Raw genomic sequence first — 16,725 nt, forward strand, 5'->3', positions numbered from 1 at the left:
TCAGTTCAATTACTTCAAAGCATTGAAACGCTCTTTTCTCATTTATTTTGGAATATCTTGTCATCAACTTTGAATCCTTACACATTAAGCGTAAATTTTTTCTCTCCAATTCACACATAGATGTTAAGCTCTTCCAATATTTTTGCTTGTACCTATTGTCCAAAATTTCCGTTATTCTATCATTGCTCTTATTATGTCGTTAAACCCTGCTTTTTTCCAATCATTCTCATAAATTCTTATCAGTTTAAATACCAAATAAAAATATGTCGCCACCTTCTAATTCATTAAGTACACTTGTGCCCAAGTATATACATACATTCATCCAGAAAGTGTCTTGTATCTGCATTAATACTTCGTTCCTATTATAAAGTCAGCATCAATTTTCAATATCTATGTTCCAAACTATATAAAAGGAAAAAAAGATAAATTAAAAATTCCGTAATTATGCATTAAATTAGATTAAATTGGATCAAATACATAATATATATTAACGTATTATTCTGAACTCGTCTATATAGTATATAGTATACTTTATCCGAAGAACGTTTTGGGAATGTCTTTAGGATATCGTCCACATTCAGTGGACGTCTCTAGAACATCCTTTGAAAATTTATATGGGTGAGCTTTAAAATTGTAATATTTTAAATTAAAGAAATAAATGTACAATTTTTAATTCGCGCTTAAATTTTTCGAAATAAATAAAAAAATTAATAGAGATAGAGATAGAGATAGAGAGAGAGAGAGAGAGAGAGAGAGAGAGAGAGAGAAAATGAGTTATAAAATTACAAATCGCGATTCTTTGTATAATTGTTGTAAGAAAGATATTTTTCACTTAAATGACTTTTTCAATGTCGTTTGTCATAAGCTGACTTTTTAACCTGGAAATACGGATTTAACTTATTCGCAGTATTTATGCATTTATCTCTATTGATACAGAGTTTTGTATTTTATCGCAAGTGTGTTTCTACGTCTTTTACGTATGCGTTTCCATCTTGATGCCGTTGACGGTTGATTCTTGCAAATACAATAAAAAGATCGTTAATAAATTGAGAGTCCATCGACTTCGTCATGCAACATCGTTATACTTGAGAAAGACTACACTTGAAAAATGTCATCGGAAGCCCGTGGTGCAACGCTTGTCCCGAAAATGGTCGCTGGCGTTGTCATAGGCGCGATCTCGCCCGTTCGGGTTGTGTTTACATTGGAAGTGGTTATCGCCGTTGTTAATGTCGTCGTCATCATCGTCATAGTCGTCGTTGGGATGGTGTCTGATACGTCTGATGTCGTCGGTACCTGCTGCAAATGTAATCAATCCTTGTCTAAAACTCGATGTATACGGTAATCATAATTTAATTTTCTAGTTTACATTAATTATTAAGTATCTATATTGGTTATTCTACAATGTGCTTTTTGTTTCCTGTTTCTTGCTTTTTGCTATTTTTTACATCTTGTTTTTTTTTTTGCTTCTTATCCGGTTTTTTATTTCATGTCGTCTGAGACTCTAAAAGTTAATGAACTTCAGAAGAAACAGGAAACACATAGCAAGAAATACAATTGTCGATAGAATAGTTGTAAAGAGGCAAGAAGCGTAAGAGACAAAAAGCAAGAAACAGGAAATAAAGAGCACATTGTAGAATCGGCTTATACGTTTAATGCAACATACTTTTCAAGGATATTTTGTACGTAATGATAAATCCTTTACAGAATTCTAGCACTAGCCAATGTATTATAATACTGAAAGACAATAATTAATTATTTATTTTAAGTATTAAAAACATTGTTGTTTAAAGCTTTTAATGCTCCAAACAAGTCTTCTTTCTATACTAAATTAACCACTAGCCAGTATCACATTTCTATAAGAGATTGTAATAATATATTTTGATAATAATAAACAATTTATTAGAACCGTACAATATGAGCAATAACTAAAAAATAATGGCTATAATACATTTTAAATTTAATAGCAGAAAATAGTACCGCAATGGTTATCGGATATATTGGCATTCAAGTTTTAAATCTGAGTTTCGCAATAATGAAGCCTCCCGAGCTACTTCTCAACGTTAAATTACCATTGATGATGATGGACAACAGATATTGAATCTCAAGAGATATCGATCGGAAATGACTTACCTCGTTGTAGAAAACTTCCTTCCCCTCTTCGACTGAAGGCAACAATTCGTCTGTGGAATGGGGAGTCCTAGGACTAGGCGTCGGTACCACCTGTTGCTGCTGTTGCTGTGTTTGCTCTCGTTGCTTAGCCAGCCGGAGTTCCTGAAGCGCCTGGCGTTGCTCCTTGTCGTTCCTCTCCTTCTCGAGTCGACGTGCGCTGTAGCTACGGGATGAGGACGTCGAACTATGAACCGACGCTAAGCTAGGACGGCGGGAACCTACGCGAAAAAGAAGAACCACGTCGTAGGGATATCAGCGTATCCTCTAATAGTTCTACTTTCTATACTATGAGAAGAACAATATAATGTTGAAAAAGGAAGTAAAAGAATCTATATATTACGTATACTAGATAATCTCTAATCTGAGCTATCTAAGACTGTAATTTCTAACAATAAGTGCGAAACTGTAATATGTATTCTTGCGGTATATTTAACGCGATAATAAATATTCGATGAAGCGGTGAGAATGGAAACTTGCGAAGAAACGTTGTGCTACAAATTGAATAAACGGAACGTGAATGAGCATACGAGAACAGGAGTAAAAATAACAGCGTATTATTAAGAAAGTAAACAATAACAGTAAAGATACAATAATAAAAGTAAATTAATTATTAAAAATACATGTCTATTGCTGGTATTTTTTTGAACTTAGGTACGTGCTAATTATCTTATTTAAAAAAGGCTAGTCTACAAAGTGTGCTGTAATTGCATATTTTACAACGTAATTTTATATGTAATATATAATTCTGTGCGCATAATGTAATATATTCTGTAAATGGTAACTCGTGCATGTTGAAATTAAATGCAAGGAAGTTAAACCGTATTTATAATCAGGGAATGGAAAGTTATTTTTTAAAAGTTACAGTTATTCGTTTCCGAGTAGAAAAAGTAACAAGTTACCATTACTATTATAAGTAACGATTTTTAAAAGTAACTCGTTACCGTTACTTGAGAAAGTAACTTTTCGTCACTTTTCCATTACTTTTTTTAAAATCGACGACCATCAATAACAGCAAACGGGTACTTAAGAGCTTTTTAGTCTCAAGCGCTATGAGTGACTTGTGTCCAATCAAACTGTATCTAATCGTATGCAAAGGAACGATAAAAGTAACTGTAAAATTCATTATCGTAAAATGTAACTACGTTACCGTTACAGTTACTAAAAAAAAGTAACGCAGTTATCAGTAAAGTTACCAAAAAAGTAAGTTGTAACTTTGTTACAAGTAACAAATTCCTTCTATTCCCTATTTATAATACAGACTTAAACATGCTTGATTGAAAAATAACAAATGAAAATTGGAGTAACTTACGAAATAATAAAAAGAAATATTCTAAAAAAAACTTTATATGTTATGTGTGTATGTGCTATTATATTTTACTGAAATTAAAAAAATACGCAAGTTTGATTGATAGCGGTACTGAAACGCTGTAAGTATAATATGACATGTATGAAATGATTGCAAAGTCTTTACCGAGCGTTTTACGATGATATATACATATACATATACTTGAAAAGCAAATTTGTAAGAAATACTTATGTTAGCAAAGCGAGCTATTATAAAAAATATTGTAAATATTATTTTGGCGTATAGGGATTCAGTTTTCCGGTGAGAAAATTAAAAATATTTATTGACTGATTGAACATTTGCTCTTTTACTATCGTTAATTTTATAAAACTTTTCTTTCCGCTTCATAAGGCTATAACATCTACCGTGAAACTGGTCCCTAAATTATTGTTGACGCGATCATATATTTGTGTGTAAATGTGCGTGTGCAGCGAGCTAGCTTGTGCGTAAAGATTTCGTGTCCCTCTACGTCTTACCAGAAACGAATCACTTGTAAACGAGCAACGAAATCGGCCGCTGCTATCTTGCTATCTCGTAACACACTTGTGATACATTTTATACGCAATTTCATATTTCTTTTTCTATAAATATAGACCTATTGCTTATATGATTTTTTTGAGATATTATTTATATCATATTTTATAATTGTATATGAAAACTTACTTTTTATTAATTATTTTATTTACGACGTTGGCAGCCAAGGAAGCATACTTTAATTTCTGAGTTTTAATGGAAACGCCATACGAACTAATATATATACGTACTAATATATATTGTATATATTAATACGATTCTTGTTAACACACTACGTTTAGTTGTCCTAACATCATCATGTATGTACAACTAGCAACCAAAGAAATACATGAACAATAAATAGCAATTGTGTTACAGTGATGTAAGGACAACTGACGCAGTTAATAAGGACAATTAACTACTAATTCTATCCAAAACTGTGAATGTTTTCTTTTATATTCAAATAATATTATTGTGGAACGATCATTAAATTTGACCAGCGAGTAAGACTTGTTATTGATATATAAACGAGATTATCAAGAGCCGGGATTTCGAATGAAACATGGACTAACAATAAAACAACCATCGACAACAGCTAGTTACCATGACTATGTAACAGCAACAGCGACAATGGTATGATTTGGCATGAAGCATCGTTGCTACCGTCATCATTAATTGTCATCATAAATAACCTTCCTTTCGCAATTACACCATCGTTGTCAGCACAAGAAGCGAGCTGATGAACATAGAGGAAGTATAGAAGATAAATAGAGGAGAAGGGGAGGGGAGAGAGAGAGAGAGAGAATTAGAAAACACAGTTATACAGTGATGATAAGAACATATGAATCTGTCACTGCCAGAACACTTGTATGAATGAACACAGCGATAATGATACTGATAACAATATATATTGCCCGATGAAAGCAGGCGTGTTATTTATTGTGTCATGTCGTTCACACGAACCGTGTACATATATATGTAAACCGAATTTCGGTTACCCAATAACGTAGATCATTAAGTAAGGCGCGAACGTCCAAGAGAGTTATGGGACGCGTATTCATACGTATACGACAGAATGTGAGATACCCAAAGAGCAATAGAGAGGCGAAAAAAGAAAGAAAGAAAGAGAGAGAGAGAGAGAGAGAGAGAGAGAGAGAGAGAGAGAGAGAGAGACGAGATCGTCTACCGGGGCCGTCGGTCGATCCCTCGGCTACGTCACTAAGGGTACGTCGATGCTTGTTGCCGTCCTTGGTCGCCTGCAGGTGACACGATATAAGCAAGATAGCGGCGGCTCGTGCCGCACCTGCTCTGGACGCCGGTACCAGAGGTCCGCGGCTGCCCCCGCTGCTGGGCCTCCTGGTGAACGCGCAGCTGAGGGGTCCGGCGCTGCTGCTTCGCTGACTCGATCGCGACGACGGACGTCCATGCAACGTCAGCGGTATGCCTGTGAAATTTATTTTCAGGCAGTTATTTCCGCATATAGAGACACGCGCTGTTCGTGTAATGGACGGCGCTTCATGGCTTTTTTTCACATTTGCAAACGTGATGGACGTTTCGTTTGACCTTTTGGATGAGATATCCCGGCAAGTCAATCGTCCGACTTTTTAAACGAGATATTTCTGATCCATGTCTGTTTACTACGTCAGATATACGTTACATACACCGATACTGTACGATACATTGCCTGGCGTGATTCTATATTTTCCGATATCAGAGATACGTTACGTAACCAGAATAAAATTGCAGAAATTATTTTTGTTTAAAAAAATGAGAGGTAATCGCGTAATCGATATTTGTTGTACGAGATATTTAGAAATTATTGTTATTGAAAAAAACTCGTTTATGAATATGAAAAAATTGCTTTTTTTACTGTATTATTTTTAAGTGGGAGGATATATTTAGTTTTTTTTTCCTGCTCGAAAAGGTGTAGGCTTTTTTATTTTATAAAGTACGCTTAAAACCTCTCGCTTTTGCTGCATCTGGTTTTAAAGTATAGTTTGCTGTATGACGTCGTAAGTAACGAAGACGAGAATAGATACTTCTCTTTAGAATATACTATGCACCGTATCGATATAGAGATATCTTCTATTGATTTCGCAGAAGCGAAAGTAGGTTCTTCAAGAAGGAGAATTATTATTGCCGAATTATACATATAAGGACGCATTAAATGATGCAGTTTTAGGAGAATCATGAGATATAAGTAATTTGCTTGTATTTTATCCGAAATGTGTAATCATAATTATAATGTTATTTTTAAATATAAAAGTATTGTAAATTCTCTGAATTTAAGGAACATTCTGTATTCTAATTTTGTTTATAAATTAATCTCAGTTTTTTTTTAGCTAGAACAAATGTTTTTAACTTGAAAGAGAAGATTGAAATATGTTACGTAAAGTTATGATAGTGATAATACGTTTGCGAAAATAATCTATTCTTTATTGTATAAGAGTACTATCATATTATTAATTATAACACAAATACTTCAAATTTTAAATTCTTTTATTTTGAAAAAGTGAGATATTATAATGCATATGTTCTAACAAATAATTCGATTAGTAAGGAAATTCTAGCAATGGATTACTTATACCTATGATTAATGTCTTCTAGATAGCTAACATTTTTTTTTTGAAATTGCAATAATTTTAAATTCTCTGATCTACCAGATCTTGCCTTTCGTAGAATATTGGAATTAAATGGTTGTATTATTTATCCACATTACTAGAAATTCGCAGAAATGGATTACTATTTGCGATTCTTTTTAGTCCAGAGCTAACGTATTTTTCGTGATTAAAATAACTATAAATTTTCTGATCTACTAGATTTCATAGAATGTCGGAAATAATTGGTCATTATTTACCCGTATCACTGGAAAACAGCATGGGTGGCGCATGATTGGCATTGGCGTAACGCCGCGGCCTTGAATACCTCGGCCTGCTGAATAATTTGAGTACGAAGCATATCATCCCCGTAAAGATGGCTATCCCCGATGCTATGCAGAGTAGGGTAGGAATGTCCGTAGTTATCAGCACCAGATCTATCGAGTCAGATCAAGACGAATTAAAAATGGACATGACACGATCGAAAGAGAGATCAAAGTATATTACTTCGCTCCAATCGCGAAATTAATTTCAATATTTGCAATAATTGGCCGAATATATTAAATGTTAGATTAATAAATGTTAAATTTATTTATAAACTAAAGTAGGTAATAAAAATCAATATTAAGCCGACGGAATTTTTAATTACAAAAATCTCGCGATCGGATTACAAAACGTAGAATAGGTGTGATCAAGAGAAATGTCAAAGATAAATAGTATACCCTCCGCGCAGAAAACCTTCTTGTTAGGCCTAGACAGAGCAACCCTGTGATATCCCTCCTCACAATCGCATACTGCATTGTGTTGAACTTGCGTGCATGTTGAATGTTGATCCGCAAAAGTGCACGTCGCACGATAGAAGCACTGCTCTCCGAGCTTTTTGGCTAAAAGTAAGAATCGATAACTCGAACTTACTTATTGAGGAACGTATCTTTTATTCAATAGAAATTTAATCAAAGTTTCATCTATTTAAATGTATGATATGGCTTCGAATCTTTTCTCAAATTGCTAACAAAATGCTGTTTAATTCAGAGCTATGTTTTTTTTATATATTGTTATGTCTTTATATTGTAGCTTGAAATGTTTTCCATGTCTATTAATTTATCAATTTTTAAATCTCTGACGTTTTTGATATAATATCTACACCGAAACTTTTACCGAAGCTAAAAACGAATATTCATTACGTGTCAGTTTGACACTGAAATCATATAGCTCTTCTTTATAAATATAATTTTAATATGTGTAATTATTGTTTCAATAATTAAATTATGATGTTTATAAAGAAGAAATACTTATATTCTTTGGCCAAAATTGACACACAACCGAAATTTCGGTTTTCGATTTCGGCCGAAATTTAATTATTGTTTTAGTAAATTATGATATTGATGAAGAAAAAGTATATATTGTAATATATAGGCATGCCTATACATATAGCTTTTATAGAATTCCTATTTTTTAATTTTGGTTTTGATTTTAGTTGAAATTGACATGTACTCGAGTGTTTCGGTTCAGTGTCGGTAAAAGTTTCGGTCGGACTCTAATAATATCAGATAAACATTTAACTCACTTATCATAGTTTTAAAAATTCATTTACGATTCTCGCGCTTTGCGTTGTGTAAAATAAACGAGTGCACAAAAGTCTTTTCATGCCGCCGGACTTCATTCAGGCCATCAGGAGCGCGCGAACATTTATTTTCACCGACCGTTACCATGGAAGTTATGATATCGGAACGACCTACTTGTTAGGCGTGAGGGTAACTAGTTGCTAACTTTTACATACGTTTGGCACATCCCTTGGTAGGCCCGAGACGAACAGGGTAGAACTTTTCGCACTCGCAGAGGCCAGTGATTGAATCACAGAACACGTGCTGTAGCTCGGAATTGCACGAGGATACGACATCGCAAGGCGAGCCCAAGTACCGTCCTTTTTCTGCAAAGAGTCACATGAATAATTAATTTTTCATTTTATACAATATATTAAATGGTTTTTCGATACATAAAGAACTCTTGATACCTAATAAAATAAATAATTATAAAACTGAGAATTTACAATTTGCGTTATAAGTTTTTCTTGATTAAATATACACTTTAAAATTATTACGGTTTGTTTTTTTTTACAATACTGTTTTATAAATTTTTAGAGCGTTGCGACAAATTTTTTTAGGAAAATAATTTACCTTTCGTACGAAAATAATTTACGTTTAAATGTGTTCATAACAAATTTAATTGCTTTCATTAATCTAGAAACATTTTAATATTTCCCTGCTGACATCGACTTTAATTAGACAAAACGGAAAGATTAATACAATTTGTGTATTTTTCTGTTATATAGCATTTCAATAATTTGGTTGCAATAATATGATTAGAATGTCAATTTCGAAACACACAACGCAAATGATTCTAAGTTGTGTGATTTATTAATTCAACTGTAGATTTTAGATATATCTAATTGGCAGCGCGCCAATTTATTTATTATTGTTGAGTTCACTGCTGGACTATTGAAACAGTATTCTTTGTTGATTTCGCTGTAGCAGGCTAGGCTGCAATTGTTAACTCCCTTTGACACGCTTTTAAACTGTAATATGGGTAAATTTTTTCATAAAATCGAATATTCCCTAAAACGTTAACTGATATATTCTTCATATATATTTAAATAAGACAAATTTTCTCATAACTTATAATTGTTATAATTTATTATATCAAATACGTAAGTTGCTTATAAATCTTCTCGGTTGTTAGTCGTTAATAATATATTTATAAGAATAAGATATAATTCGCAAACAATTGTAATGTACAATGAAGTTAACTGCAAAGGTTTCGAGCCTGGATTACTATATTGTAATTTGCACTTAACCACACTAAAGAGGATTTAAATCTAGAGTCAAAACGTTTGCAGTTAACTTCGTAATTGGTAAGTTTATTCCAATTGTTTGCTAATTATATCTTATCTCCTTATAAGTGTATTATTAACGTACTAATACTACGGAGATTATCATATAGATAATTTACTTATATAATATTTGATTTATTCTTAAAAATTTATTCATAAATCTATTTTTATTTTAATTGTAAATTATTTATTAACAAATATTATATATAAGAAGATTAAAATTCTTTTATCACAAATAAATATGTTACGAATACTGCAAAGTTTTTTCTTGAGCTTCAGCATTTTGTTGATACTTTATTTTATGTTCTGATAATAATAATAATAATAATAATAATAATAATATATATATGTATGCGTATTTGTTTGCAATGTTAAATATATATAGATATCTTTACTTGTAAAGGCTTACGACGTTCTTTTGCGCGGGCTATGTTATTCGGATCAACACATAAATTGCTTATTTAATGACGACGACAGTCGTGCGTGATAAATGTGCTTCATGTCATTTAGCGACGCTATGGACGCGTATGCAAATGCAGAGATTTCAATATTACAGACCTCATTGTCTTGCGGATAATAGCGCCTGTGCAATACGGTTTATGTGCCGTTTTGCGATGATCGTGTACTTCTTCAGTTTTGCGATTGAAAATGCATAGCCTTGACTGGATTTCTTTAGCAGGTTGCATTTAAATTTATACTGATTAAAGTTCGTTGCACGCGTACGCGTTACTGTTACGTCGCGTGTGCTTTATCAAGCTCTCTCATCAAACGAAAATTTAGATTCGCGTGATTTACGAAGAGTTTAACGAAAAGTTTTAATAACGTCTGATGGATTAGCATGTGCAGTTATATATACTAAGTATAATTAAGAAATTATGCGTTTCAAGCCATTAAAATTATCTTGGATTACATTAATTAGACAAGAACCGTAGAAAGTTCCAAAAAGCATGTTAAATTAAGTGAAAAGATGTTTTAATGAGCATATACTTATACCGCACTAATTGCTAATTTATTATTTGCGTGTAATAATTTATTTCTCGAGCAGCTTACATCTTTTATATAATTTGGAAATTAACTCTTTACTAACAACATGAAATTTTAACTGTTCCGTGAGTCTTTACCGAGAAATAGAGATTTTTTTTTATTATTCTGGATTATATAAAAATCTGAAAAAAATTTTGGTATATTTGTTAAAGGTTTAACATGAATTTCTATTATTATAGAAGTCGAATTGTATTTTGTTCAGTTTTACAGATTTAAATTTATCTACTAAAATTCACAATCAAAATATCTATGGTGTCTTTAAAAATTCCATGTTGCCGGCGGAGATTTAAGTAAATTTGAAAAGGCAGTAAAATTGATCCTCTTGTCTCGTTTTGTCATTTATCAATTTTTGTATTATAACTAACCATTGCAATTAAGTTTTGCCCTTTCTGTTAATCCATTCCATCCAGTTGCATCTTTCTAATAAAAAAAAATGCATCATGAATGAAAGAGTAAAAAATATACGCCATGAAATGCACTATCCTCCCCCGCGCTCTACTTTTAAGGAAAACGTAGGCACAACGTGCAGTTCAACCGACACACGCGGGCTTAGGGAACGCGCGGAGCTTGCAGCATCCATTAAAATCAATACTGGTGGCGTTCTTGGCGCGAAAATCAAGAAGAACGTGTTTCCTTTTTGGTTAAATCGACGCGTGCGCTAAGACAAATCGCTCGAGGCACTTTTCGCCTCCTTTAGAACGTAAGAATAATAGGTTAGGTGTTTTAATATAAAATCGAAAAAAGAGATAAGAGTGCAAAAAAATTGAAATCTTTATTGAAGCAAAAGAATATTTACGATACGACATTTAACGAAAATTTAAATGTGGTTTGAACAAAGTATTGATTGAAACATTAGTATATATTGTATGATTTTTAGAAGTAGAATGGAAAAATTTAATAATTATTACAGTTGACTTAACAATTTACTAAAAAAATTTTCTTTATCATAATTTCGAACAATCTAAAAAATTATTTTTATAAAAAATATTTTATACGGTTTACTGAAAGTAGCACATCATATTTTTAATAAAATTAAATATTTTTAAATCAAATTAAATGGGTTTCATGATTTTATCATAAAAATTGCGTTTATATATTTGACGAATTAATTTAATTACTTTAGAAAATGAGATGGTAGATATGCTTTAATGGATGAATATTCCTGAGGAAGTGTTTATATATTGTGCAAGCAGAGAGAGCCTTGAAATACATCATCTTCGTCGATCGTTATTGTCTTACGTGAATGTAGAGCATTGTTGTGTCTAGGACAAGCATGTTTTGATTGTAAATTATGTTAAGTGAACGTTAATTATTGAATAAACTCAAGTATAATAATAATAATTTTCTCTATTACTCTGCTCGTTTATTTTTTCTCTCATAGCGTATTTTTACTATTTCCTTTCTCATAGCGGACATTATTTAATTTTGTCTAGTTGTTATCTTATTTTCTCAAACAATTTCTTAACTTGTAAAGTGTTTCGCAACAATTTGATTAGCATAATTATCTTTTTAGAAACTTGGCATTATTTTGTAATATTTCCTCAATTTCTATATTTATACGCATATATATTTTTATATTTGTATCTATTACATTTCTTGATATTACTTAATTTTTTACCAATGCATAGAAATTATTTTTTTTATTCGTTAAAAAAATAATTTTAACAAGTTTAAACGATATTTGATGTTTAAATATGATTTCATTCTCACCGAACATCACCTAGGTGACGAACTAGCATCACAATGCTATCTTAAAGCTATTTTATAAATCTTGGCTTCTTTTCTGTAATCTGTAAAACGTTCGATTCCGTAATCAATATCAGCGTCTTTTTTTGTCTTACAAATTGTAATACTCCCACATCATTCATCGGTTTAGATCGAAATTCTGATCGACTTTTCGATAGAGATATATACTCGAAAGAATTTCTACCATGGTGTACCAAGGCATTCATAAAAAATTCGACGTTATCGAATTTTAATTTAAACCCAACCAACATCATCGGAAATTTTCGTCGAGCAGTTATTCTCCTGCTATCGATTGCTGTGATTATCCAGTTAATATATGCGAATCGCGCGCGCGCGCGTGTGTGTGTGTGTGTGTGTGTGTGTGTATGAGACCTAACTTACCCGTAAAATTTCCAAACCAGTCATCGTCGAGGTCGCCATTGCCGGTCTGCTCGTCCTCGTAGACCTCGGCGTCGTCGTCGAGGTAGCTGGATTCGTACACCGCCGCGTCATCATCACCTACCGATTGTTTTTGAGCTGGGCTTATTATTTGCTGCGGCGTGTCGCTGGTGCAGGATGCAGGTATCAGGAAGACGACGAGACAGGTCAGCAGGAGCCAGCAGCAGCAGCAGTAGCAGCAGGAGGTCAGTCTCAGGGCGGAGGGAAGCCCGCTCATCGCCCCCGCGGCGCGAATCAACCCCCGAAACCGACCACCGACGGCGCATCGACATCCTTCCCCGTCGCCTGCCCTCCCCTCCCTCCCTCCCGCCCTCCCGACCTCCCCGGCGCACCTTCGCGCCGTCGATGCCCCAGGGAGAAGCGCCTTACGTCGCGTTCGTCGTCGTACGTTCGTCTACGTACGTCCGTATCTTCCTACCTAACGGTGTAACAAAGATTATTATCACTGCGAGTCCGCTGCGCTCGCACGAGCGTACGCTCGCGTACCGCTCGACGGCGGAACTACTTGATAACTACACTGCACAATCAGCACCGCGAGAAGACACCGATCGTTTCAGGCACCGCTCGAAACCGCTCCGCCTCGTTCACTGAACGGCCCTCGCGGGGCAAGAGCGACGCGGCTGCAGCTGCGCGCGGCCGCTACTCCGACGCGACGGGCGTCGCGGCGCCCCGCTTCGTCCTCGCTTCGCCGTCGCGTCGGTCCACATCACGTCGATCGAGAGCACGGGGTTAGTCGCCGTGGGCCTCTCTCTCTGGAGAGAGTGCCGGGATGGCGGATGCATGTATGTCCCATCCATTAATTTATCGGGTCAACCCCGATGCCGTTAGTTTCTATCTTTCTTTTCCTCGCTAAGACTGCCCCTCCGTATCTTTTGGAAATTCACGTGTACTCCTTCATAAATTTATCCGGCGCCACGAGTGAGCGTGTCGGTTTGCCGAGTGTTAAATTATAGCGATTCACGCCGTAATCGATTCGCATTCAGGGGGGGGGAGGGGGAGGGGAGAGGGGATAAAGGCTACGAGAGACCAGCACGCCTCTAGCCTTTCGTTGGAGTTAAGTCTTATTGCGGAATAAAGTTTCGCCGCTTTATCATCGATGGACGTCTGATGGCAAGGCTACAACTGGGTCAGTAATTGCAGTCTAAAGGAGATGACCGATATATTGCGGCCGTACATGCCGAAAATGTCTGGAGAATGTTCATTATTGTCGAACAGTGTTAAACACACAGTTTCAATTATGTCGTGTCTTGATATTACATTGCCCGCTCACACGAAACTATTCATTGACCAATTAGACAATATTATGACATTGACCAATTTGACAATATTAGCAATTTACTTCAATGGAGTTTATCCCAATGAATTATAACAGCGTTAGATGAATTCTATTTTGAAAAACAGTTTTTCAAATTTATATTTTTAAATTTTTATTATTGTCATCGAAACATCTTGATATATATATGCTCAAAGAAGTAAATTACTTGATTAGATTTAATATGAAAATATTATCACTAGCACCGATTATATTACCTAAATGAGTGTATTACTTATCTTTGTCTTATGAGATGTAACGAACATTAAAATATGTTACATCAGAATATGAACACTAAAATATCTAATTTATAGTTACTATTACAATTGTACTATTTATTCATTATTATATAACTATTACAGTTCAATCTCTTAACTATCTCATTCAAAGTTAGATCTTATTGCAACAAAATCTCGGTGCTGAAAGATTCTCGTACAAAGACGTGTACCGACGGACCTGTTGGAACAAACATAGTTTTAAAATAGTTATATCGTTTTCTAATAAAATATAATACAATAACAACTATAGTTTGTTTTAACATTTGTAATAAATTAGGAAAGCGTCTTAAAAACGAAATTTATGATATCGCGGAAGTGTATTGTTTATTATTCACATAAAGTGACATTTGTTATGTCGATTTATACGTATAGCTAAAAGTAGGCCGTAATCATGTTTTATTATTTTCTTGTTAAAACGTGAAATTATGATAAATTTTGGAAAATACCTGAAGCGAATTTCTCCTTTTGGCGTTTGCGATATATAAAATATGCTGCTGCTGTTAAACCTGTGGCTACTAATATAGTGACTACCACGAAAGACCAAACTATTTTGGCACCGTTAACGGAGGCATCATAATGGGATGTCGTGTAACAAGGTAAATCTGCTAAATGAAAGGTAAAAATGAAACTAACGATTCAAATGTTTTTTTCGAGGTTTTTCTTATAATAGAATTATATTATATAAAAAAATCATATTTGTTAACGGTTCATATTATTTTTATCAGTTTATATTTTTCTGCGCACACATAAGCTTCTGTTCAAACTTTTCTAAGCTAGTTCTATATTTTTAAGTTTTTATAAAATAAACTACAATAGAAGTGTTTAATTGATTTTTTTATGGAAAAACGAAACTCTGATATTTTGCGAATAATATGTGTCTACTAATTTCTTAGAAGAGTTAATTATTTAGAAAACTTTGAGCAATACAACTTCATTCTTTGTTGTATTGACGTTAATATTTATTATATAATTTACATAATTGAGCAAAAGTTATTTACTATAATGTTTTCTTGAACCATTATAGTAAAATTCTGTCACACTACTGAAACGGTTACGTAAAAATAAAAAAATTTTTAAGTACATTAAAACTTTCCATAGATAATTAACAAAATAATATTTGCCATTATCAACTAAAAATGTGATTGTTTTTCTAAGTTGTAAATACCTTTATTAAACAAGCAGCTGATAAATGACGTATTGCCTTCATATTGCCTAAAGCACAATGTTTCGTTGTCAATAGACTTGTCGCATTCACAATATGGCATGTCCTCGAAGGATAGTATACCGATTGCACTATCATTACGAATCGTGGTACTGCAATGGTATTTGCAAAATACAAAACTCGTCTAGAAAAGTATTGAATATTTCTCTTTGCGAGAAATGGGAAATAGGCAAGTAAATAGTATTCACCTGTTGAGATCTTCGTAATTGTCAAGCATTATCATGCACATGGTCGGTTGTTCACAGTCCTGCCCCGTCCATCCGCGGTGACATGTGCATTTGTAGGTGACGTCAATATTGTCAATGCGGTCGACGTCGCAGTAGCCGTGTTCGCTACAGTTGCGAGTACATTCAGGGATGCATTCCGGTCCTAAGTGATGGATCAAGTTTGATACGAAATCGTCGTGACAAATGCACTCATTTGGGCCTATACAGTCGCCGTTCTTGCAACCCCTTTCGCAAATCGGCTCGCAGAAGCTCTCGTTTCGCGATGTGAAGCCATCGTGGCATTCGCAGCGATTTGGCGCCGTACATGTGCCATTGGAGCACGTTGGGACGCAGAAGGGTACGCAATCACCATTCGTGTCTCTCACGTAACCTTCATTGCAAATGCAAATGCCGGACTCGTGGCATGTCCCCTTAATCCCGCACGAGGACTCGTTACAGGGAGATAAAGAGGGGAAAAAAGCACAAACGCGTGCTAGATGCGAATCGTCAGGTAGAGGACGATGATTGGTGATCCACAGCGGATAAAAATACTTTTCGCAGGTGCATACGTTTGGTGCGGTGCACTCACCATTGATACATTGGAAGTTGCACGTTGGTACACAGCGAGACATGGCCTAGTTTAGATCAAATAAGTTTTTTTCAAGTTAGTTGTGATTAACGGGTTGTTTAAAAATATTGTAATAGGCTCTTCTAAATCTAAGAACTGCTTTGAATCAATAGTATGATATAGATATGAAACACAATATAATTTTAATGTATGTACAATCTTCACATCGTATTGGATATTACTCATATTATTGTTAGTATTCTCTACTCAACGATGAAAAAATCGAATATACACTGGCAATTTCAATCACGATAACAAAGCGAACGAAAATTCTAACTGAATTTCTAACAAAATTTATTTTAAAAAGGAATTTAGGAAGCTAATAAAAATTTTTTTC

General features: G+C 34.3%; 2 protein-coding genes across 3 annotated transcripts in view; both read right to left on the reverse strand.

Annotated features, from left to right (window-relative positions):
• Positions 1 to 796: 796 nt before the first annotated feature.
• LOC108747283 lies at positions 797 to 13,316 on the reverse strand. Of its 2 annotated transcripts, none has more exons than XM_018484667.1 (7): positions 12,686 to 13,316; positions 8,405 to 8,554; positions 7,347 to 7,508; positions 6,885 to 7,061; positions 5,331 to 5,471; positions 2,131 to 2,387; positions 797 to 1,296 (listed from the first exon to the last, which is right to left on the reverse strand). In XM_018484667.1, exons 1-7 carry the CDS (start codon positions 12,957 to 12,959, stop codon positions 1,096 to 1,098), a joined length of 1,362 nt encoding a protein of 453 aa, XP_018340169.1. In that variant the 5' UTR covers positions 12,960 to 13,316; the 3' UTR covers positions 797 to 1,095. The 2 variants fall into 2 exon arrangements, with proteins under 2 accessions (XP_018340169.1, XP_018340168.1); XM_018484666.1 differs by having other exon boundaries at positions 5,214 to 5,471.
• A 1,116-nt stretch (positions 13,317 to 14,432) lies between these two features.
• LOC108747293 (fibrillin-1-like) overlaps positions 14,433 to 16,725 on the reverse strand; it is a 13,497-nt gene continuing 11,204 nt past the window's right edge. The window contains exons 10-13 of the mRNA XM_018484683.1: positions 15,743 to 16,395; positions 15,498 to 15,646; positions 14,779 to 14,934; positions 14,433 to 14,510 (exon numbers count right to left, since the gene is read on the reverse strand). Of these exons, the coding sequence (XP_018340185.1) occupies positions 14,452 to 14,510; positions 14,779 to 14,934; positions 15,498 to 15,646; positions 15,743 to 16,395 (1,017 nt within the window). The 3' untranslated portion in view covers positions 14,433 to 14,451. The remainder of the gene's footprint in view (positions 14,511 to 14,778; positions 14,935 to 15,497; positions 15,647 to 15,742; positions 16,396 to 16,725) is intronic.

The sequence above is a fragment of the Trachymyrmex septentrionalis genome, unplaced genomic scaffold (assembly GCF_001594115.1).
Source record: "Trachymyrmex septentrionalis isolate Tsep2-gDNA-1 unplaced genomic scaffold, Tsep1.0 scaffold197, whole genome shotgun sequence".
NCBI classification, from domain to species: domain Eukaryota; kingdom Metazoa; phylum Arthropoda; class Insecta; order Hymenoptera; family Formicidae; genus Trachymyrmex; species Trachymyrmex septentrionalis.

Excerpts from the sequence above, each read along its gene's own strand:
- LOC108747283 (XM_018484666.1), bottom strand. The coding sequence starts at position 12,959 with ATGAGCGGGCTTCCCTCCGCCCTGAGACTGACCTCCTGCTGCTACTGC. Across the intron at positions 8,555-12,685 it reads CTGGTTTGGAAATTTTACGG|AAAAAGGACGGTACTTGGGC; the intron begins GTAAGTTAGGTC and ends GACTCTTTGCAG. Across the intron at positions 1,297-2,130 it reads AGGAAGTTTTCTACAACGAG|CAGGTACCGACGACATCAGA; the intron begins GTAAGTCATTTC and ends TTACATTTGCAG.